Source organism: Protopterus annectens, chromosome 4.part0 (assembly GCF_019279795.1).
Source record: "Protopterus annectens isolate FY-2018-M chromosome 4.part0, PAN1.0, whole genome shotgun sequence".
In the NCBI taxonomy this organism is placed as follows: domain Eukaryota; kingdom Metazoa; phylum Chordata; order Ceratodontiformes; family Protopteridae; genus Protopterus; species Protopterus annectens.
Window position 1 is genome coordinate 666,020,602 of NC_056733.1, and position 26,069 is coordinate 666,046,670.

General features: G+C 36.0%; 1 protein-coding gene across 4 annotated transcripts in view; it reads right to left on the reverse strand.

The window, feature by feature from the left end:
- Nucleotides 1-26,069, reverse strand: part of CUX2 (cut like homeobox 2) — a 2,130,834-nt gene that overhangs the window by 762,553 nt on the left and 1,342,212 nt on the right. For all 4 annotated transcript variants that reach the window (XM_044068629.1, XM_044068630.1, XM_044068628.1 and 1 more), the window contains exon 4: nt 1,677-1,755. In XM_044068629.1, coding sequence (XP_043924564.1) covers nt 1,677-1,755 — 79 coding nt within the window. The remainder of the gene's footprint in view (nt 1-1,676; nt 1,756-26,069) is intronic.

Sequence of the window (26,069 nt, forward strand, 5' to 3'; positions counted from 1 at the left end):
CATGTATTATTCAGTACAATCCAATACCTTTTCTCTCTCAAAATCTCCCCGGTTTTAGGAGGGATTAGGAAGAAAAGAGATAAATTTTGAGCCAAAGAGATAGTAAACTTGAGAGATGTATTCCAAGCCCATTAATTCATTCATTATACACTCGCTTGATTATTATGGTCAAAATGCCAAAATTCAAACAGCTATTTAGCAGACAAGGAAAAATAAACACTCACCATGTTCTTTGCCAACATAAACTATTTTATCCATTGTTATCACCATATTATGAGTTAATAACTTAAAATTGTGAATAAAAAAAATCAGAAATTGAAGGGGCCACTCGGAAATTCGTGGCACCCCATTATTTTGCCCTCAAAACCAGTGAGAGGTATGTTGATGGCATAGCAGCTTTTGTGCTAGAGGCCTTGGCCAATGTAGACATTAGGTCTTGGGATTAGTTGAGCTCCTTCAGAGGAACTATCATCCTCCGACTAACAAATCCTAGCTGGGTTGTTCAGTTCCATGAGACCCACAGACTTCTCCTTGTTTTTCTTTTTAGAGGGGGACAACCAGTTGACTACCATCTTATGAAATGGCAGACTTTAGCAAGTAGGTCATAAACCTCATTTGGTTTAAGGAGGTATGGGTGGCCACATGTCGTATGAAGGGTCATGTTCCTGACCTCCTAACAGATTTTGTAAGCACTGACATCATACTCTGACCCAGGACAATAAACACACTTATCTTGCCTATTTTTAAAAGAAATATGCATTTTGCAAGCACACTTTCCTGTCTCAGATGGCATGCCCAACACTTCCATATCATGAAATGCTGCAAAGATATCTGTAAAACACAACCCCAAATCCTATTCAGTAGTACACAGCAGTAGATGCAAGAGGTTCTTCAATGTAATACTTATCTGTTTACTCTGCCAAGTCACGGCTTAGCCCATTGCACTGAATGAATGCCTTTCTTCTGCATACATGCAAGTGGCAAGAAAAAAATAAAATTGTCCAGTAATATGCAAGTCATTATAACAGGTATGTGTTGACATTCAGTGTAAAACTGATGTCAACCCAGCCTTAGGGTAAGACGCGTAACTCTGAAAGTCTGCGCAGATGATGGCTCTCAGCCTGTGGCAGAGTTTCCCAACATGATGAGTGTAACAGTGAGCCATGTGATGAATGTGTATGTGAATCCCGTGGTGCTGATAATCTCACAGTCTGCAACTGCACAGGTGTTTCACTAGTATCCTCAACAAATCACCCAAATAAGTATGAATTCTACCCCGGGGTCTCCCAGAATACACATCTCACACCAAAGGGAAGCAATCCTCACAAATACACCTAAAAAGGTAACATGCACTGACAAGCAGTAATGGCAATGGAATATGAAAACTGTACTAAAGGACTCATATAGGTCTGAGCTGTGTAATTACAAAGACTGATGTTTGTGCTGCTTAGATTGAGGCCGTCTGTCCCAGAACTATGTCAAAAATCTGAAAAAATTATATGTAGTTTATTTATGTTATGCAGTACGCATGGTTCACAGAAGTAATATGCACGTTTTGCATAACCATGCTCACACATTCTGTGCATGTGATGTATAAATGTCACTTCAGGAAACCATTTTTTTTCTGTTACCATTTTATACTAAAGCATTCAGCACTATAACCAAGCAATTCTTACCTGGGGCTTGAATTAATTGTTTGTATATACTAAGAAAAGCAGACTCGGCCTCCTTACTTCTTTTACTTAGTGCAATTACCTAGAGAAAGAAAAGATACATTGTAATGAAGTGTCTCAAACTGCAATACTATAAACCTGCAGAAATAAGTACTTTAAAAACATAGCAACTTCAAAACAAAATAAAGACAGAAGAAAATGAATTAGTAACTTACACAGGAAACCAACAAGAGTAAACTACTTACTTCACAGAGACAGTACGCATGCAGTAAAAACTAAGTTTAATGTAATAAAATGACGAGGCTACAGATTAGCACGCATTACCACAGATTTGGACCTTTTTCTCAAAAATATGTGTCAAAGGAAAAACAACTTCAAAAAGATCAACACATGGCAGGTTCAGGTTAAGGCACTTTAATCTTGCAGCAAGGAGACAAAAACGTGCTAATACAGAGTTTGTCTAACTAGAATCAGGAAGTGAGGCTATTCCTATACATTTCTTACAAGACATTGCCTACCAAGCTGACGTAATAAATCACAAGTTCTTTCAATATTATTTCATAGCAGCTGTTTAACCATGATTTTCTGCTGGCATATCAAGTTTATAAAAAAAAAACTTCCTAAGAAAAACAACGTGGCCTTGATGACCACCGGTCAGATACAACTTCTCACTATGCAATGTTACCACTCAAGGTACTATGGCTAATTTGAGCACAAAGCAAGTACAGATTATAGTTCATTTCTTCAAGCAGTCTTTGTTTGATCTTTCTTTTCTGCAGCTGTGCATGTTCTCATAACATGAACAGAGCTGATTGTTCAAGTTCAATAACATTATAGAAAACAGCATTGTTCTATTCATTTATTTTCCTGACCTAACAGATAATCACCTGCTTCTCAGTAGATTTCCAAAAAGGCATAAACATGAATTTTGCTGTGCTAGCAAATACTAGGTCAGAGAGCATTTTGCAATTTCAGAAAGCATACTGCAGTTTGAAAAAGCATCTTGTAATTTCATACAGAATTAAGCTGTACATAAAATAGAATGAAATGTGTTAACCCTTTTAGCTTCTAATAAGCACTAAACATATACATTAGTACATATTTTTCTAACAATGTGAATGATCTTGAAAATGATTTCTTAACCAGAGGATATGAATTAAATGTTACATACGATCCTGGATCCCATTAGAGATTCTAAAATTAACAATGACCCTATGTGGAATAGGCCTTTTGGTAGACTTACGCAATGAGGTCACCCTAACCCAAAAGAAGAGAGAAGTAAGGACAGGTGCATTCTAACTTACACCTGCGATTTCAATACAATTAAAGCCATTATTAAGGAGAACTGGGCCATCCTCACTGACAATCAGCAGCCTGTATGGGTTTTAGGACATCACCCTATTTTGTATATAAAAAGAACAGAAGCATACGTAGTTGTGTGGACAAGAAAAATAAGGCACACCAGGATGACATGAGCACTAAAATCTGTGGGCCACCTAACTGCACTTTCTGTGAGTACTTGATGGCATGTGACTCATTTGAGTGCCCCTATCGGAAAAAGATGGTGAAATCTTCAGCAGTTGGTAACTGTGATACTGACAAAGTTGTATACAGAGTCAAGTGTAATGACTGCCCTGCATTTTATGTGGGTAAGACTATGAATAAACTCAAAAGGAGGATTTCAGGTCATCTTTCTGACATCAGCCATAAATGCCAGAGAAACACCTAATCCCAACATTTATTAGAACATCCCAGACATTCTGGTTTTAAATTTATCATTCCCGACTGTGTGGAAATGGATAAGGTTGAAGGGGACGCCAATGGTGTGTTGGAGAAAAATAATTATGTTGGCAGCTGAAATTAAATGCATTCAGAAAACCAGGACTTAACTACTATTGCTCTTAAGAATGTGTTGAATTTACGTGAGCTGCCACATAATCTGTAAAGGTTTTTTTAAGAATTTTTTGTGGAATATTTTTATGTACCAAAAATATGCTAAATAATAATAAAAATGATGTGTACAATGTGTATAAATATATATATGCTTAGTTACTTTAACTTCAAGTCTGATTTGATTAGATTTATTGCATCATACCAGAGATTTAAATGGTAAATTAAAAACACATTTTTTTTCATGCTGCTATTACCATGTAGTATTGGTATAATTGCCCCACTTACCATATGGTGGATGCTAATGCACACACCTGCACATTTTTTATACATTATTAGTTTACTTCATCCACTGTTTTCTGTATTTTTGTTTGTTTTTTCTACTAGTTTTCATTGTATAATCGTTTTTGGGACTGTAAACATGAAAACTGTCATGAATTTTGTTTGCAAAGCACTGACATTTTTTCTGAGATGTTAATAACTTAGTTTTTTATGCAAACTAATACTCATGGATGAATATTTATTAGACATTATTAGACAGACATATTTTTATATTTATAGTGTTTTAGTTTGATTATGTTTATGGTTAGATAGCTATGTGTTTTTTGTTGATTTTAGTTCTTGTCACAGACCTGATGAAGGCTTTATTGCAAGGTTGGTCGAAATCAGTTTTAGTTAAGAGTCTTTTTATGTATATGCTATGCTTTTTTTAATACCTGTTCTTGGAATGTGGGTTGCAAATAGATAGGTGGTGCTTTCCTTAACTAGGATTTAGTTTGATCTAATCAGTAGTAGTGTGTGGGGGTGGGTATTTGCTGTTCTAAAATGCACGTTTACAGCCCCGTTTATATTGTTTGCCATGAATAGGGTGGTTTACAATTGAACAATACGTATATTTTCCACACCTACTTTTAAGTATATAAAAGTTGATATGTTTAACATTGTTAAAATATTTCTGATTTTTTGTTACTGAGGATCCCTTGTCTGTGACGAATAAAGGCTTGTTGCTTTGGAACACCACCTGGGTTTCATGATTTTTGAAAATTACTGTGCTGAGCTCATCAACGAAGTTTCAAGATCACTAGTTTCTGTTTTTTAATTAAAAAAAACAAACATACAACAAGTTTGCTAATATACAGAAAAAAACTTTGAACAAGTCAGTTTCAATAAGCAAAAGAGAAAGGAAGGAAGGCCACACTCTAGTCTGTACTATAATGCTTCATGAAGTTTCCATTACAGCCAAAAGAATGCCGAGCTATTCAATCATGGGTGAAGCAGACAGCAAGTTCTGAGAGAAGAAAACATTTATTTTTCTTTATATACATAAATGATCCAAAGTGCAGCATACATCATTATATGCTTTAAAAAACTGTATCCCCACGATAAAGTCTGATCACCAGTTTTCAATATGCACTAAACACGCAACTTTTACAAGTAAGAAAACTAGAAATATCATAACTAATATTACAGTAAGTAAATAACTTTCATATTTTGCATGATCCAGTCTCTCAATTTCAGTGGTGGAACCTGCTACTCCTAAGTGGGCTGATTCCTGGTAGAGATGTCAACATTAGTTCTGAGGGCTTGAATTCCAATTTGGACAATGACATAAATGAGTGCTAATGGTGGTGTCAAACTATCAGCCTTGAGGACCTGAAATCTAGTGACTCTCAGTGCAGAAAGGCTGAGCACCACTGTCACCTGTACAGATGGTCACATTAGCACTGAAGAGGGAAGCTCCATCAATGTCAGTGTTGAACTCTTCTGAAAAGCAGTGGCCTTTGATACGCCTGATGCTATAAATGGGCCTGGGGGAGGAGCAGTAGACACAGGTGGCAAGGGTCCCTCTTTACCCACCCTAGATACAGTGGGATAAGAGAAGGCACTCAGCTTAGTTACAGCCTTGACTACTACCCTCATCAGCCTATTCCAGTCAAGGTGACTAGAGCAACCATGGAGAGTCCTCCGAACTGCACAGACATTTTTTAAAAAGAAGGACTCAACTCAAGATATCTGGAAAGATCCTTTTATGAGGAGAAGTTATGTAGTCTTTGTCTGGCAGCAGGATCTGGCAAGTCAATGACCTCTACAAATAAGACATCTCTCTCTTTCTCTCTCTCTCTCTCTCTCTCTATATATATATATATATATGTATACATTTTTACACATACACACACACAAATATATTTATATGGATTATTATTATAATTTTCAAAATGTAAAAACTTTGACTCATATATGATTGATGCAAACATTTTGAACAATTATAATTACAAAAAATCTAAAACATCTCAAGTAGAAAAGATAGCAAAAAGGCCATTTCCTTTTGCAATCTGTAAACTAAAACTCTTCTGCAATATTCAGCCCTTATTTGCCTGAATAGTGGCAGAGCTATGAAAAGGATTTTTTAAGGTATGCTGTAGGGTTAGCACACATTGGTAAAGATGGCTAGAGGGCTTTACCCACCCACTCACCCCACACCACTTTACTCATGTGTTCTAACCCTAACCCTGCTTGTGACGTTACCCCAAACCCTACACTTTATCTTTGAAAAAAGCATTTCCATATTATTACACCTACAGAGGAGACTCAGACATACATCTCACTTGCTCAATACTAAATCAGTCTCCTTATCTAGCACTTAAACTAACCCTACCCCGCACACACTGAGACACACACACTCCCACCCCCCCAATGCCCAAATATTTTGTAAATCCAAAACTTTAGGCAACAGCATCCAAATGCACACTTACCTACTGCAACATATCTTCCTCCTTTCACCTTGTACCACACCTGATAAGTGACCTAGACCAAATTTCCACACAGTTTACTCTGTCAGAGCAATGACATTTTGAAAACATGTATGTCACATATAACGTCACTCCAACTCAGAGAAAGAGAGATCATGCCAAAACATGAAAACAGTAATCCCAGTAATGGAGGTTAGCATAAGGGTTAAGGTGTTTACCTTACAGACACAAGGTACAGAGTGTGATTTTCACATGGATTAATTGGCTTAGCATAAAATGTCCCACAAGGGCAGTTAGCCTAATACTAATCTATGCAGCTATGAACTCTTTCTGATTTACTTCTTGATCTTGGAAATTAATTAAAACACACATTTCTAGCTTAACTATATCACTTCTAAGAACAGAGCATAAATGCTACAACCATACAACACCTTGAGCCAACATGTTTCAGCAAACAACAACACAAGCAATTACTATTAAGCAACTCAAGGTAAACCATTAATTTCTGACTTAGACCTGGTCACAGTACGCACAGCTATAAATAAAAGTAATCATTATTCTCATTACATTTCTGTTTACATTTCACCAGCTCAACCACTTACCACCTGCAGATTTCACTGCTATCTTCTTAAAGTAAGAAGCCCTGCAAAAATAAAAAAGAAACCCTAACCATCTGGCAGCTCTCCCGTGTGTAAACATATATTTTCTCTTGATCCAGAGCTGGATTACAGAGTCATGTCAAAGCTCATCAGTGAACCATGGTACAAATCATGCTTAAATCAGGGGATAGCCAGTGACTATAATGGAATAGTTTTACCATATCTACCATAAACCAACAAAGAGAAGCAACATCCAAAAAACAAAAAAACACGTGGATACTTCTGCATGTTGAACAGGATTTAAAATGGTGATATTTACATATATTAATTAGGCAGGCAGGGGGGACAATAATGTGTCTATTTTCATGCATGAGCATGGAGAGTACACCAATAATCCATAACATAAATACATAATAGTGTTACAATTTAATAATCCATAACATAAACACATATTAGTGTTACAATTTAATAATCCATAACATAAATACATAATAGTGTTATGCCCTAATAACCCATAACATAAATACATAATAGTGTTACAACTTAATAATCCATAACATAAACACATATTAGTGTTACAATTTAATAATCCATAACATAAATACATAATAGTGTTATAACCTAATAATCCATAACATAAATACATAATAGTGTTACAACCTAGTAATCCATAACATAAACACATATTAGTGTTACAATTTAATAATCCATAACATAAATACATAATAGTGTTATAACCTAATAATCCATAACATAAATACATATTAGTGTTACAATTTAATAATCCATAACATAAATACATAATAGTGTTACAACCTAATAATCCATAACATAAATACATAATAGTGTAACGACCTAATAATCCATAACATAAATACATAATAGTGTTACAACCTAGGAATCCATAACATAAATACATAATAGTGTTACAACCTAATAATCCATTACATAAATACATAATAGTGTTACGACCTAATAATCCATAACATAAATACATATTAGTGTTACAACTTAATAATCCATAACATAAATACATAATAGTGTTATAACCTAATAATCCATAACATAAATACATAATAGTGTTATGCCATAATAATCCATAACATAAATACATAATAGTGTTACAACTTAATAATCCATAACATAAACACATATTAGTGTTACAATTTAATAATCCATAACATAAAGACATAATAGTGTTATAACCTAATAATCCATAACATAAATACATAACAGTGTTATAACCTAATAATCCATAACATAAATACATAATAGTGTTGCAACCTAGTAATCCATAACATAAATACATATTAGTGTTACAACTTAATAATCCATAACATAAATACATAATAGTGTTATAACCTAATAATCCATAACATAAATACATATTAGTGTTACAATTTAATAATCCATAACATAAATACATAATAGTGTTACAACCTAATAATCCATAACATAAATACATAATAGTGTTACGACCTAATAATCCATAACATAAATACATAATAGTGTTACAACCTAGGAATCCATAACATAAATACATAATAGTGTTACAACCTAATAATCCATTACATAAATACATATAAGTGTTACAATTTAATAATCCATAACATACATATGTAATAGTGTTACAACCTAATAATCCATAACATAAATACATAATACTGTTGCGACCTAATAGTCCATAACATAAATACGCAATAGTGTTACGACCTAATAATCCATAACATAAATACATAACAGTGTTACAACCTAAGAATCCATAACATAAATACATAATAGTGTTACAACTTAATAATCCATAACATAAATATATAATAGTGTTACAATTTAATAATCCATAACATAAATACATAATAGTGTTACGACCTAATAATCTATAGCATAAATACATAATAGGCTCCCGAGAGCACCCCAGCACTAAAAGGTTATACTTCATACCATGCTTTCCGGCCCCAAAACTTGGACCGAACCACAAAAGGAGGGGGAGTATCCATATTTATCAAAGATACCCACACCTCCAGGTTAGTGGCACTGCACAAAGCATCAGAGACCATCCATGTGCAACTAACAGTGGGAAAAACAGCCTTTCAGTTTGTAGCCTGCTACAGACCACTCTCCCAAACACAGGAACCTCACTCGGCTTTCCTGAGAACACTGGAGAATATGAAGGTCTTTCCAAACACTATTATATTGGGTGACTTCAACTACCCAAACATCGATTGGGAAAACTACTCAAGCCCAAATACCCTCACCCAACGGTTCCTAGAATTTATAAACTCAAATGCTATGGAACAACTGGTCACCATTCCCACAAGAGGGGAAAACATATTGGATCTGGTCATCACCAACATGGGGTCTCTATGTTCCACACCAGAGGTATACCCCTCATTGGTAAGATCAGACCATAAACAAATCTCACTGGACATCCATATTCCGTCCCCACCCCTAGCCAAGGAAACCACGGTGAAGAACTTCTCAAAAGCAAACTTCACACTTCTCAAAACTGAGGTGGAATCCTTCAAAGCCCCTGGGCCAGTGGAAAATACGGCCCAGAATGCAGAATCCTTTACAAAAGCATTCTATGGACACCTACAGGAATGCATGGAGCATGCTATCCCAAATAAAACCAAGACTCACACCTCCAAAGTCATGAGACCTGTCTGGTGGACCCCGGCCATAAATAAGATATACAACAGAAGGAGAAAGCTACTACATGACAGAGCAAAATCCCAAAAAGGGAAGGCGTCACTGATCAGTACTAGCAAGGAACTACGATCCCTCATAAAATCATCTAAGGCCAGCTTCGAAAGAAAAATTGCACAAGACACTAAAGATAAACACAAGGCCTTCTTTAGTTATGTCAGAAACCTGGGAGGCAACTCCCAGATATGCTCTGAGTTACTGCAAAATGACAAAAAATACAATGAACCCACAGACATTGCCAACATCCTGACAGAAAGGTTCAGTGCAAACTTCTCTCCCCTTCCCCCCCAAAAGAGCAAATGTCTATCCGAACAGAGTGTAGCCTTCCTGAGATCTCAGATGCACAGGTGAGAGCTACCCTCTCCAAAGCAAAAAACACAGCATCAATGGGACCAGACAGAGTCCCGGGCTGAGTCTTACACGAGCTCCAAGAAGAACTAAACCCTCATATAAAGTCACTGTTCAATCTCAGCCTTACTACAGGATATGTACCCAAGGAATGGCGTACAGCAACAGTGGTCCCACTCCACAAAGGTGGTGCCACAACAGACCCCGGAAACTATCGCCCTAGACTAGCCTGGTCTGCAAAGCTATGGAGCGTATCATCATGGAAATCATAAACAAAGACATTGGGAACCTCCAGACACTGGATCCTACCCAATTCGGCTTCGTTAAGGGCAGATCTTGCCTCTTGAACCTGGTCGACTTCTTTGAAACAGTAACCAAAGCCCTAGATGAAGGGAAGGTAGTCCACACAGCCTACTTGGACCTCACAAAAGCCTTCGACACAATACCCCACTCGGGCATCATAAATAAGCTCACCAGCTTAAATATCAACCCCTATGTCACAAGATGGGTTGCAAACTGGCTCAGGGATAGAACCCACATGGTCAGAATAGCAGGTGCCATGTCAGACTCTAAACCAGTTACAAGTGGTGTCCCACAAGGCTCAGTCCTGGGACCTCTCTTGTTCAGTATATATTTCTCCGAGGTACAGGCTAACACGGGTGGACTATGGCTGACCAAGTTCGCAGATGACTGCAAACTGGGTGCTGTAATCGACTCTCAGGTTGACACAAGCATCCTCCAAAAGGGTCTCACAGAGACGGATAACTGGTGCCATAGCCATGGCCTAAAGCTAAATGCCAAAAAGTGCATAGTCATCCCCTTTGGGAAAAACAAAGTGCCCACAAATTACCACATAGGTGGTTATCCATTAAGTACGGAAGAAGTAATTAGGGACTTGGGGACCCAAGTAGATAGCAATCTCTCCTTTGACAATCACGCTGCCAAAGTGGTTAGAAAGACCTTCTATATAGCCCATCTTATCATGAAAGGGTTCACATCTAGATCAAGAGAGGTCATTGTGCCCCTCTACTCATCACTTATCAGGCCCATAATTTTGTACAATGCCCCGTTTGGGATGTACCTTACCTGACACTTTCAGCAACTGGAAAGACCCCAAAAGTATCTCACCAAGAGGATCAAGAGGCTCAAACAGATGCCCTATGCAGTTCGGCTAAAGAAACTCCAGCTCTACTCAGTTGCGTATCGCCTACTCAGAGGCGATCTGTGTCGGACGTATAAAGCCATGTCCAACCCAGAATTAATGGACATGCTTCACCTCAGGAAATCCAAATCCCTTAGAGCTACATGCTCCAGGGACCTGAACCTCAGCACAGAAATAAATAGGACATGCTGGAGGGACAGATTCATATCCCAGAGGCTCCCCTCACTCTGGAACAAAATCCCAATCCATGTTAGGCAGAGCCCCTCACTGACCCTCTTCAACAGAAATCTTGACGAGTGGACGGGAGATCATAAGTTTACCTCTGGGATCTCTTCTGTGTCCCTGCTTGACAGAGGAACAGCAAACTAACCTTAAAAGGGATACCTTCTGTGACCTACTATACAGAGGCACAGTCAACTAATCTAAAAGGGTGGCGAAAGCCAAACACACTCTGGCTAGGCTTATAGATGCCCTAGGGCAGATAGCCTAGTATCAACCTATGAACCTATGAACCTAATAGTGTTACGACCTAATAATCCATAAAATAAATACATAATAGTGTTATGACCTAACAATCAATAACATAAATACATAATAGTGTTACGACTTAATAATCCATAACATAAATACATAATATTATTACAACCTAATAATCCATAACATAAATACATAATAGTGTTATGAGCTAATAATCCATAACATAATTACATAATAATTTTACAACCTAATAATCCATAGCATAAAAACATAACTGTTACAACCTAATAATCCATAACATAAATACATATTAGTGCTACAATTTAATAATCCATAACAGAAATACATAATAGTGTTATAACCTAATAATCCATAACATAAATGCATAATACTGTTACGACCTAATAATCCATAACATAAACACATAACAGTGTTACGACGTAATAATCCATAACATAAATACATAATAGTGTTATAACCTAATAATCCATAACATAAATACATAATAGTGTTATAACCTAATAATCCATAACATAAATACATAATACTGTTACGACCTAATAATCCATAACATAAACACATAATAGTGTTACGACCTAATAATCTATAACATAAATACATAATAGTGTTACAACCTAATAATCCATAACATAAATAAATAATAGTGTTACAACCTAATAATCCATAACATAAATATATAATAGTGTTACAATTTAATAATCCATAACATAAATATATAATAGTGTTACAACCTAATAATCCATAACATAAATACATAATACTGTTACGACCTAATAATCCATAACATAAATACACAATAGTGTTACAACCTAATAAACTATAACATAAATACATAATAGTGCTACAGCCTAAGAATCCATAACATAAATACATAACAGTGTTACAACCTAATAATCCATAACATAAATATATAATAGTGTTACAATTTAATAATCCATAACATAAATACATAATAGTGTTGCGACCTAATAATTCATAACATAAATACATAATGGTGTTACGACCTAATAATCCATAACATAAATACATAATAGTGTTACGACCTAATAATCCATAACATAAATACATAATAGTGTTATGACCTAATAATCCATAACATAAATACATAATAATGTTACAACCTAATAATCCATAACATAAATACATAACAGTGTTACAACTTAATAATCCATAACATAAATACATAATAGTGTTATGCCCTAACAATCCATAACATAAATACATAATAGTGTTACAACCTAATAATCCATAACATAAACACATAATAGTGATATAATTTAATAATCCATAACATAAATACATAACAGTGTTATGACCTAATAATCTATAACATAAATACATAATAATGATATGACCTAATAATGAATAACATAAATACATAATAGTGTTACAACCTAATAATCCATATCATAAATACATAACAGTGTTACAACTTAATAATCCATAACATCAATACATAACATTATTACAACCTAATAATCCATAACATAAATATATAATAGTGTTATGACCTAATAATCCGTAACATAAATACATAATAGTATTACGACCTAATAATCCATAACATAAATAGATAACAGTGTTACAACTTAAGAATCCATAACATAAATACATAATAGTGTTACGACCTAATAATCCATAACATAAAGACATAATAGTGTTACGACCTAATAATCCATAACATAAATACATAATAGTGTTACAACCTAAGAATCCTTAACATAAATACATAATAGTTTTACAACTTAATAATCCATAACATAAATACATAATAGTGTTACAACCCAAGAATCCATAACATAAATACATAATAGTGTTACGACCTAATAATCCATAACATAAATACATAATAGTGTTACGACCTACTAATCCATAACATAAATACATAATAGTGTTACAACCTAATAATCCATAACATAAATACATAATAGTGTTAAAACCTAATAATCCACAACATAAATAGATAATAGTGTTACAACCTAATAATCCATAACATAAATACATAATAGTGTTACGACCTAATAATCCATAACATAAATACATATTAGTGTTACAACTTAATACTCCATAACATAAATACATAAGTGTTAGAACCTAATAATCCATAACATAAATACATATTAGTGTTACAACTTAATAATCCATAACATAAATACATAATAGTGTTACAACCTAATAATCCATAACATAAATACATATTAGTGTTACAACTTAATAATCCATAACATAAATACATAATAGTGTTATAACCTAATAATCCATAACATAAATACATATTAGTGTTACAAGTTAATAATCCGTAACATAAATACATAATAATGTTATAACCTAATAATCCATAACATAAATGCATAATACTGTTATGACCTAATAATCCATAACATAAACACATAATAGTGTTACGACCTAATAATCCATAACATAAATACATATAAGTGTTACACTTTAACAATCCATAACATAAATATATAATAGTGTTACAACCTAATAATCCATAACATAAATACATAATGCTGTTGCAACCTAATAGTCCATAACATAAATACACAATAGTGTTACGACCTAATAATCCATAACATAAATACATAATAGTGTTACAACCTAAGAATCCATAACATAAATACATAATAGTGTTAGAACTTAATAATCCATAACATAAATATATAATAGTGTTACAATTTATTAATCCATAACATAAATACATAATAGTGTTATGACCTAATAATCTATAACATAAATACATAATAGTGTTATGACCTAATAATCCATAACATAAACACATAATATTGTTAGGACCTAATAATCCATAACATAAATACATAATAGTGTTATGACTTAATAATCCATAACATAAATACATAACATTATTACAACCTAATAATCCATAACATAAATACATAATAGTGTCACGAGCTAATAATCCATAACATAATTACATAATAATGTTACAACCTAATAATCCATAACATAAATACATAACAGTGTTACAACCTAATAATCCATAACATAAATACATAATAGTGTTATAACCTAATAATCCATAACATAAATGCATAATACTGTTACGACCTAATAATCCATAACATTAACACATAATAATGTTACAACGTAATAATCCATAACATAAATACATAATAGTGTTATAACCTAATAATCCATAACATAAATACATATTAGTGTTACAAGCTAATAATCCGTAACATAAATACATAATAATGTTATAACCTAATAATCCATAACATAAATGCATAATACTGTTATGACCTAATAATCCATAACATAAACACATAATAGTGTTACGACCTAATAATCCATAACATAAATACATAATAGTGTTACAACCTAATAATCCATAACATAAATGAATAATAGTGTTACAACCTAATAATCCATAACATAAATACATAATAGTGTTACAATTTAATAATCTATAACATAAATACATAATAGTGTTACGACCTAATAATCCATAACATAAATACATAATAGTGTTACAACCTAATAATCCATAACATAAATACATAATATTATTACAACCTAATAATCCATAATATAAATACATAATAGTGCTACAAGCTAATAATCCATAACATAAATACATAACAGTGTTATGACCTAATAATCCATAACATAAATGCATGATACTGTTACGACCTAATAATCCATAACATAAATACATAATAATGTTACAACCTAATAATCCATAACATAAATACATACTAGTGTTACAACCTAATAATCCAGAACATTAATACACAATAGTGTTACAACCTAATAATCCATAACATAAATACATAACAGTGTTACAATTTAATAATCCATAACATAAATACATAATAGTGTTAAGACCTAATAATCCATAACATATATACATAACAGTGTTACAACTTAATAATCCATAACATAAATACATAATAGTGTTACGTCCTAATAATTCATAACATAAATACATAGTAATTTTATGACCTAATAATCCATAACATAAACACATAATAGTGTTACAACCTAATAATCCATAACATAAACACATAATAGTGTTATAACTTAATAACCCATAACATAAATACATAATAGTGTTATGACCTAATAATCCATAACATAAATACATAATAATGTTATGACCTAATAATCCATAACATAAATACATCATAGTGTTACAACCTAATAATCCATAACATAAATACATAATAGTGTTACAACCTAATAATCCATATCATAAATACATAACAGTGTTACAATTTAATAATCCATAACATAAATACATAAATGTGTTACGAGCTAATAATCCATAACATAAATACACAACAGTGTTACAACCTAAGACTTCATAACATAAATACATAATAGTGTTATGACCTAATAATCCATAACATAAATACATAATAGTGTTACAACCTAAGAATCCATAACATAAATACATAATAGTGTTATGACCTAATAATCCATAACATAAATACATAATAGTGTTACGACCTAATAATCCATAACATAAATACATAATAGTGCTACGACCTAATAATCCATAACATAAATACATAATAGTGTTACAACCTAATAATCTATAACATAAATACATAATAGTGTTACAACGTAAGAATCCATAGCATAAATACATAATAGTGTTACAACCTAATAATCCACAACATAAATACACAATAGTGTTACAACCTAATAATCCACAACATAAATACATAATAGTGTTACAACCTAATAATCCACAACATAAATACATAATAGTGTTACAACCTAATAATCCATAACATAAATACATAATAGTGTCACAACCTAATAATCCATAACATAAATACATAATATTGTTACAACGTAAGAATCCATAACATAAATACATAATAGTGTTACAACCTAATAATCCACAACATCAATCCATAATAGCGTTACAACCTAATAATCCATAACATAAATACATAATAGTGTTACAACCTAATAATCCATAACATAAATACATAATAATATTACAACCTAATAATCCATAACATAAATACATAACAGTGTTACAATTTAATAATCCATAAGTGCATAATAGTGTTACAACCTAATAGTCCATAACATAAATACATAATTGTGTTACAACCTAATAATCCATAACATACATACATAATAGTGTTACAACCTAATAATCCATAACATAAATACATAAGGGTGTTACAACAGTACAGTATTCAGTAATATAAACCAATAACCTGAACCACGGAACCAAGAGAGGCAACTGATTGTTTAAAGAAAGACTGTTTGAAATATGACTTTAATCAGCAAAATCTTTAATACAAACTATAAAGCAATGTACTGCACAGTAAAATAAATTAATTTGTGCCGAAGTCAAAATGAATAAAGTACTCAGAAATAAGTCAGATAGTGATTTTAAGCATCTGGAGGATATCATAAGTAGAGTACTGAGTAAAACAAATAGTAAATGAGTAGAGAATAAAAAATATACAATCAAAAAAACAGAAATGCTACTTTTCAGGACGTGAGTAACATAAGAAAGGTAACAGTTAAGAGGAAGGGAAGCACTCCCCAAATCAGAAATAAAATAGGTCAGGACATTATTGAAGAAAACAGATGGTCAAAAGAGAAATGAGAAAATACAACTGATGCAGAAGGAAAGAAGGACAAAAAATGCTTTGGGGAGGGTAAATATTGCTGAGCCAGGGCCAGTGTAAACCAGCATGTGCAATCAAATCAAAATACTCTTCTAAGACAGAAACAGCAGGAAATAATTCTGAAGATGCTAATCAAATATTTCATGCAGATGAACCTAGGTAAGAAAGGCAGGGGAGTCACTGTTCAGAGTGATGTCAGAAATTAAGGTAAAGACTGTGTACATCTGGTATGAAAGGAAATAGAAAGGAGGTCAGTAGGTTCCATATAGTTTGCTGAATTCTAGTCTAACAGATGATGCCAAGAGCAGACAAATGATCAAGGCTAGTAGTCCTGAATTTACAGCACAGGTGACATCACTGATAAAGACCTGACACATTGGAAAGCAGTACATGTTATTTCAGTTTATTGACACAGATATATCTATGTCACTCAAAACTCGTAGATCACAGGGGAGGATCTGTAGAAAGTGCTGTAATAACTAAACATACAGCCTTATTTAACAGGAAGAAGAACCAGTAAGTATGCTGGCTCAGACTGTGTACTGACCAATGTCCGGATTATGTCGCAGTCAAATGCAGAGAAGGTACCAAATGTCGCTTTTAGATATTTGAGTAAATATTAAAAAAAAAAGAAGTTATGTACTCACCATAACGTTCCATCTGTGTTGTCCATTTTCATTCTTCCTCAGCCTATGGGTTCGGATCCAATCCCTCCGATCCGATTTGGCCATTACAATAGCTTGTGATAACCAAAAAACTCTCGAGCTTCTCCCTTACCCATAATGCACCTTTCCTAAGTACCTCAGATTTTGTTTGCTAATACAAGTAAAAGAAAATATTAGAAGGATTCAGAGAGACTATATCTGGAGCTCAATACAAAGTAAGTTCCCACCTAAGTCAACTCGCTCATCTAGAAGTTTAAAGGTAGGGGGTGGTGGGTGCAGAGTTGAGGAAGAATGAAAATGGACAACACAGATGGAACATAACTTCTTTATCTGATTTTGTCAATTTTCATTCTATCTTCAACCTATGGGACAGAGTCCCTAGCTGCCTTAAATTCTGGGTGGACTCAAGAAGGATGTTCCTTAGCACCCCTGAACCAAACGATGCTCTACCCCTGGAGACCAGATCCAATTTGTAATGAGTGACAAAGGTATGAGGGGTAGCCCAAGCTGCTGCTGCACAAATGTCATACACAGAGGCTCTAGAGTGAAAAACAGATGAAGATGCTAATGCTCTAGTAGAATGGGATTGTAACGATTTTGGCAAGGCCATAGCCAAATGATCATAAATGAAAGTAATACAACAGGTAAGACATCTAGACAAGGTTACCTTGGTGACTGGTTTACCCAATATAACATCTAAGAAGGAAACAGATAATTGGTCAGATTTCCTGATATCTTTGGGTCTATGAAGATAAAAATGCAATTGTCTTTGAACATATAATAAATATAAGAAGTATTCAACTTTGTTCTCAAAATTTGGAAAGTAATACTGGTAAATTGATGGACTTATTGATATTTGTCTCTGATACCACCTTTGGAAAAAGGATGGATTAATATGCAGAGATATTCTGTCTTTGTGAAAAATCAAATATGGTGGACTGGAAGCTTTTATTTCTGAAATTCTTCTTGCAGAAGTTACAGCTACCAAAAAGATAGTCTTCCAAGAAAGGAATTTGAGGTCGCATTTAGCTGCTGGTTCAAAATGGGGGGGTGTAAAATGGCCAGCAGCACCAAATATAGGTCCCAAGGGGGAGTAGGGTCTTTATAAGAGGGTTTTAAAGGGAGAGTTCCTCCCAAAAATGCTTTGCAGAGTTTATGTGAAGCAACTGAAGAACCTTGGAAACAATGTAAAAATTGCATATTGCTGCCAACTAGACTTTGATAGTCGAAGAAGATGACCTTTCTTTAAAAGTTGGGCTAAAAAATCAAGAATATCATGAATCAGAGAACAGAAGGGATCAATGTTATTCTGTAATGCCCAGTGAACAAATCTTTTACATTTACTGATATATAACTTACATGTAGATGGTCTGTGAGTAGACAGGAGTATGTGTCGGACTGGGGAGGATAGCACAGGTTGTCTAGCTATTGATGGAATTGGAGAAGACAGTCTGTCAGCCTGAGACTTGGTATGTCAGGGTGAATCATGCACATCAGGTGAGACAGGAGGTCTGGAGTTGGAGCCAGAATACACTGTTGGTGAAATAAGTGAGGTCAGAGGAAGGGGAACCAAATCTGTTGAGGCCAATATGGTGCAATGAGATTACTTTGCTCTTTAATTGGCCATTTTCTGCAGAAATTTCAGGATTAATGGAATCAGGGGAAGGGCATAAAGGAGGCTGGGGGCCAATTGTGTAGAAGAGCATTCCTTGGTGACTTCCCACTGGGGGAATCAGGGCAAAGTCGTTGCTGCACTTGTTCTTTACGGTACAGGTGAAAAGATAACAGCAAGGCTGACCCCATTGATGGAATACCTTTTCTGTCATATTCTGACTGAAGGACCATTCGTGGGGTAGAAAAGTGCACCTACACAGTCTGTCTGTTGTCATACTGGACTTTCCCGGAAGATGCATTGCTATGAGAAAGCGGTTGGATGAGACATCCCATTGCCACACTTTGAGAGTTTCTCACTACAAAGGGTAGGCATCTGGTTCCTCCTTGCTTGTTGATATACCAGACTTCTGAAATGTTGTCTAATTGAACTGCATTCCTTCCTAAATGAAGAGCATCTTGGAAAGCCTGCAATGCTAAAAGCACTGCTCTCATCTCTATGACAGAGATATGCAAGTTGGACTTTGTGAGGGATCAAGTGCCTTGGACTGTTTTGCACAGAAAATAAGCACCCCCACCCTAGCTGGGAAGCATCCATGGTCACTGTGGCCTTAGGATGGGAAAGAACAAATGGGTGACCTCATAGTATCTGATCCGATTGACTCCACCATTTGAGATCTTTTTTGCAAATCTTCGTGATCTTTATTTGATTTGACATTGATTGTTGAAGGATATACCATTGTGATGATAACAGCCATTGCAGAATTCTCATATGAAATCTGGCCAGCGGGACTAGTGATATTGCTGCCACCATGGATCCTAAAGTCTGAAGAACCAACCGAGAGAAGAATTTGTTGCTGCATATTATTCTTTTTGACTTGCGACCTGACTGTTTCCACTGTTGAAGGGGGGAGTGAGGCTATTGTCTCTTTTGTGGTGAGAATTGCTCCTATAAATTTAAAATTTTGAGTGGGTACTAGATAGGATTTCTCATAGTTTATAGTTATTCCTAGATGTAAATACGTCTGGAGAATGTTGCCTCTTGCCTTTAATAGTTGATGCCTAGTCAGGGCAGAAATCAGCCAATCATCTAGATACAGAAACACCTGGAATCCACACAGTCTCAAGTGAGTTGCCACTACTGCCATGCACTTAATAAACAACCTGGGGCTGTGGTGAGACCAAAGGGCAGTACTCTGAACTCATACTGACTGGCTCCCAGCTGGAAGCATAAGTAGCTCCTGGATTGTTTGTTCATCTTTATGTGATAATACACATCCTGAAAGTCTATTGAGCACATCCAGTCATCTTTTTCAGAAATGGAAGTATGGACTGAACCGTGACCAATCGGAACTTTTTTAGTCAAACTGATTTGTTCAAGTTGCTGAGATCCAAGACTGGTCTCCAGTCTTCTGTTTTTGGCACTAAAAAGAATCTTGAGCAAGTTCCGGATCCTCTCTGGTCTGTTGGGACCTCATGGATGACTCGTTTTTCTATCAGCTTTTGTACCTAAATAGCTGTTTGTCCCCTCTGACTGGTGGAACATTGGGGATTTTTCTGCACTGAGGAGGAGGATGGAAAAGGGCATAATATTTCCTCTGGAAATGATCCTCTGCACCCATGTATCCAATGTTATTTCCAGCCAGGTTCTCCAGTGCAGGGACAGTAGACCCCTGATTCCCTCCAGAGGAGTGCAACTGGGCCTCCATTCAGGAGACCTGGAAGGGTCTGCCAAAGAAAGATTTTCTAGACCCTTGTTTCTAGGAGCCCCCCTCTGCCCTGGGGGCATTACTTCCAAACATGTTTTGAAAAGACCCTTGGGATTTTCTGAATCACATTTTTCCACTGCTTTGCTGATTCATGGAGAAGGATCTCTATGGAGTGGAGAAATGTACGCCCACTGCAGACAGGGTCTTCCCATCTTTCTCACACCTGGACAATGTGTCTCTTACTTTTGGGCTGAATAAGGACATGCTGTCAAATGGAGCATTGATGAATGTAGACTTGAAAGGCTCCACAAAGTCACATAAGTGCATCCAGGCATGCCTCCTGATGGCAATGCCTGAACCCACTGCTCTACTCGCTCCTTCGGCTACATGTGAAATCGCCAACTGGGAAGTAACAGAGGCCTGTGCTCCCTCAGAAATGGATCCTGAGAAGGTATCTGAAAGCTCTTTAATCAGATCTCTCTGTAATCTAGTGAAAGGTGCCAGGTAGTTCAGGGACCATAATGAGAAGACATGCTTCCCGAACCTACCCATTACCCAAGACTCCTTGTTTGGGGGATAGATAGAAAAACTTTCCTCAGCTAGTTCCTTCTTTGTGGCCACCTCCATGACAATGGCATTGACAGGCACACCTTTTGTCCAAAATTGTTTATCCTCAGGAGCATTAATAATTTTGTTGGGTCTCCAGGGAATTGGCTCAATGGTGTCAAGGGCCTCCCATGCCTGCTGAGAGATCAACTCAATGAGCTCATCACTGGGCAGAGTCAACAAGGAGGTAGACAAGTGGGTACCAAAAGCCTCCAGGTACATGGACTCTTCAGAAAAAGGATTGTTGGGCTTCCAATCACCTCTCTCTTTTAGAATTTCCAGAATATCTCCAGAGAAGACAACGTCAGGAGGTGACCTTGGGGAACCTTCACCCTCATCGAAGTCTGTGTCTTCGGTGATGGATTCTTCTGGGGAAGTCAAGTGCTTCTTCTTGCACAACTTCTTCTAAGGAACATAGGAAGTTAATAGGCTGATGGCCCTAGGGCCGTTACAAGCCTAGCTAAGTTCTACCCTTATTTCCATGATCAGCACCAACTGCCCCTGTCCAAGAGGGACACAGGTTGAACCCCCAGGGTGAATTAACGGTTACCCATCCAATCATCCAGGTCACCCATCCTCATTGGGATGCCCTGGGGAGGTATCAGTAGAAATGGCAATGCTCTGCTGGGAAGCCTGGGGTTTTGGTACTCGCTGTCCCTGTGGAGAAAACTGATGAGACTCTGTACACAAAGATGACAGGGTTGGGGGCTGAAGATCCGAGGAGGTAGGGGCTGTCTGAGCTGCTGAAGCAGACAAGGTTCTCTCCAAAAACTCAAAAGCTGACTTCCCCAGAGATGGACAGGACTTCGTATCTGAGAGGGTGAGCCTTTTGATCCTAGCCTTTCCCTGCTCCAAGGCAAGCCCTCTTGAGGCCGAAGCCAGCTCAGAGCTAACCCGGGCCAAAGCCCCTAGGTGTGTAGAGTGCTCTGAAAACTTCGAAGTCAATCCCAACACCTGGGAGCTGACTAGGCAGCTATGACTCTAAGAGGTCTCTGGCTCCGACTGAACCAAAGAACTCACAGCAAATGATGGATCTAATGATAGAGTTACCTTTGGATCCGAAGAAGACAGAGCTAGATGGCTCAGATCCAAGAACTCTGAAGCTTTGAAAGAAGTCAGAGGAGGATGTAAAGGAGGGGTAGTCAATTAACGAAACTCCTGACCCAAAGGGGTAGGAGCCGAGGAAACCACTGCCATACTCGGCACCCACAGATTTTTTCTCACCAGACCCTCCATGTCCTCTTTGGCCAAACTCCTAGAAGAATGGGTAGACATCAGAGAAGGTGACTTTGGTCTTTCCAGAAAGGGAGAAGGCACTCTTAATGGAACCGGGTCAATTGAAGGTGAGTATTGGGTCCTTGGTAAAGCAGGTAGGCTTGAAGTCAAATCAATCAGTATCTAATCCGGTGAAGGTGTAGTCTTGTCTGAAGTCAGATCTGAAGAAGCAGATGGATCCATATGTCTCTTTGTCTTTACTTTCAGATCTGAGGAGGTTGTAGGATCCAAAAGCTTGGGTCTTTTATTGAATGGGTATGATGGAGATGTTGGAGCTTTCAGAAGCCTCTTTTCTGATTTTTCAGAGTTTTTGATGAAGAAGAGGAAGGGCTAGATGAAGCTGACTTGCCCCCCCCCTTTTTTTTTTAAAGAGAAAAGTAAGTAAAAAGGGGGGAATACCAACAATGGTACTTCGGGGAATACACTAAGTGTAAAAGGAAGGAATAGTAACGATAGTATTCAGAGGTACTTTCGTACAAAAAGAAAGGGGAGCTAACAGCAAGAAAGCAGTCACTAGGTAATGGATACAAGCTAAGCTAGAAAGATAAACAGAGAAAATGAAAAAAAAAGCTATTTAGAAGAGAAAGGAAGTTTTAAATTCAGTTAAATACCCTTATTTGATCGAGAGCAACTGGTCACCACATCTAACATGAACAGCGGCAAATGAGATCTGAGGTAATTCAGACTGGTGCATTATGGGTAAGAGAGAAGGTCAAGAGTTTTTCAGTTACCACAAGCTATTATAACAGCTGAGTCAGATCCGAGCAATCGGATCTGAACCCATAGGTTGCGGAAAGAAGGAAAATTGACAACATCAGATCAATCCTTTACAAGTCTGAATTATGAGACAGGGGTCTGCATTCCTGACATCTGCCTTAGAATTAAACTACACTTTAACTTTTAACTGCCTTTCAGAAAAAGCTGGTAAGATGCAAACAACTTTCTACAAACCTGCTGAGACACAGCAGTAGTTTGGGAAAGTTCTGGACAGCACCATTAGTTTCCATATGTCACCCATCATATGAGGACATTAATCAACCTTGTAGCTGATAAATTGTGTGCTAAATTAATGGAAATACCTTGTTTTGGTATTTCCAATTCAACTCACATCACAATGATCATGCAAAGAAAGCATTTTTATTCAACTCTCCAACAGAGAAACACATATAAAGTACAAGAGAAATAGGGTAAAAGTATTTTTTATTCAGCTCCCCAATAGAAGAATGCATTTAGAGGACAAGAGAAATAGGGTGTCGATATGTTTAGATTTGCCTGCACAGTTCTATACAACAGTACAAATATCCTACAATCATGTAGCAGCTCTCCAAGGCTGTTTGCTCTGTGCTGAATTGCACCAGTAAATCTTCAAACAGACACAAAGTTAGATGGCTCCTTCATTTAATGTTTAAAAAGATGAATAAAATATTGAGTATAGCTTTATAGGAATCTCGGTTACTTTAAAAGTACAGTGTTTCCCAGTGTTGTACCAAAAGTGAACCTAATAGCCCTGTCATACAAGAGGACCTTGACAAAAGCAGAGAAAATGTCCCATACGAGTTGAGAAATTTATTTTGCACTGAATCTGCAGAACAACAATCATTACATTCATGTGGACTTCTAGAAATCATACTGTAACGTGGATAAACACCAGTGCAAACTGGCAATTATGAAGCTGCATTATCCAGGTTAAATGCATCACTGCATCTTAGTGGTATATGCCAAGCTTAAAATTCACATACTGCAAGAGATTAACTACTTTCATAAGAAATTCAGACTTCCAAGATAGCAGCATTAGTGGCAAAAACATAGTAGCTGGGAAACTTCTAGAGGTCTCTGCAGATGTAGGAGAGCTAGCAAACGTGAACATAAGGGAGAAGCTCAGAAACAGCTTGGCATGGAAATTAATCAAAGTACTTCACAAAAGAATGTATATGTATTCTTAAAGTCAAGCAACTCATGCAATAAGTTATTAAAAATATTTAAATGCCTGAACTCTAAACATTTTACGTGAAGTAAAAATATCAACATACACCAGAAATTGTCAAATCAGCTGGAAATCATAACATAAAAAAATGTCCATTAATATCAAGAAATCTAAAAGTAGCTGAAGTGTCCCTATTAGGATCTAGATAGACTCACACACATAAGGCTGGAACTTCAGAGACCTCTTAAAGGAATGATTGACTCATTTGCCTGATTAAGTTCAGGTAGTTTGCTCCACAGGGCTACTGCAAGATGCTCAAAATATATCCTTTTGGATATCTCCAGTCTGGTCCATGGAACTGCCTGCAGCCCCCTCTCCTAATGACTCAAGGTGTGCAACCAAAATGTAGGCTCTTAGTAGCTCAATAAGTTAAGAAGGACCAGGCTGTGAAGAGTATGAACACTAGGCGAAGGTCAAGATTTGCAAAAACACATCTAGGCATAACTGGAAGCCAACTCTCTGTTGAATTGTTGGCACTTAAAATGCCAAACAACAGAAAAAAAAGACTGAAAATGCAGAAGAACAGCGAATGTCAAACATCTATCTTCTAAAAACTTGTCTTTTGCAGGTCACATGCCTCCCACATCTCCCAAACTTATACATATAGTAACTCCAAAATCACCATGCCTTGGAGAATATGGAATACTCCAAGAAATGGCCATCTCAGACTTAGTATATGTAAGTCCAAGTATTCTACCATTAATCTTAGAATTGTGGGACTAGCGAAAGCAGCCAATACAAATCTCAAAAGAGTTGGGTAATATGAACGGAATGAGAAGTACCAGTAAGTAATCTAACAGCAGGATTCTGCACCCACTGGAACTGGACCACATCAACATCCATAGCTCCCTGGATAAAGGGCACTGTATGGACAGACACAAAATAACTAGTGCAAGTGCTCTTGCTAGATATGAAGATAGGACAAGGTGCTAGTTCCAAGCTGTATTTTTCAGACGTTAGGAACAAGTCTTG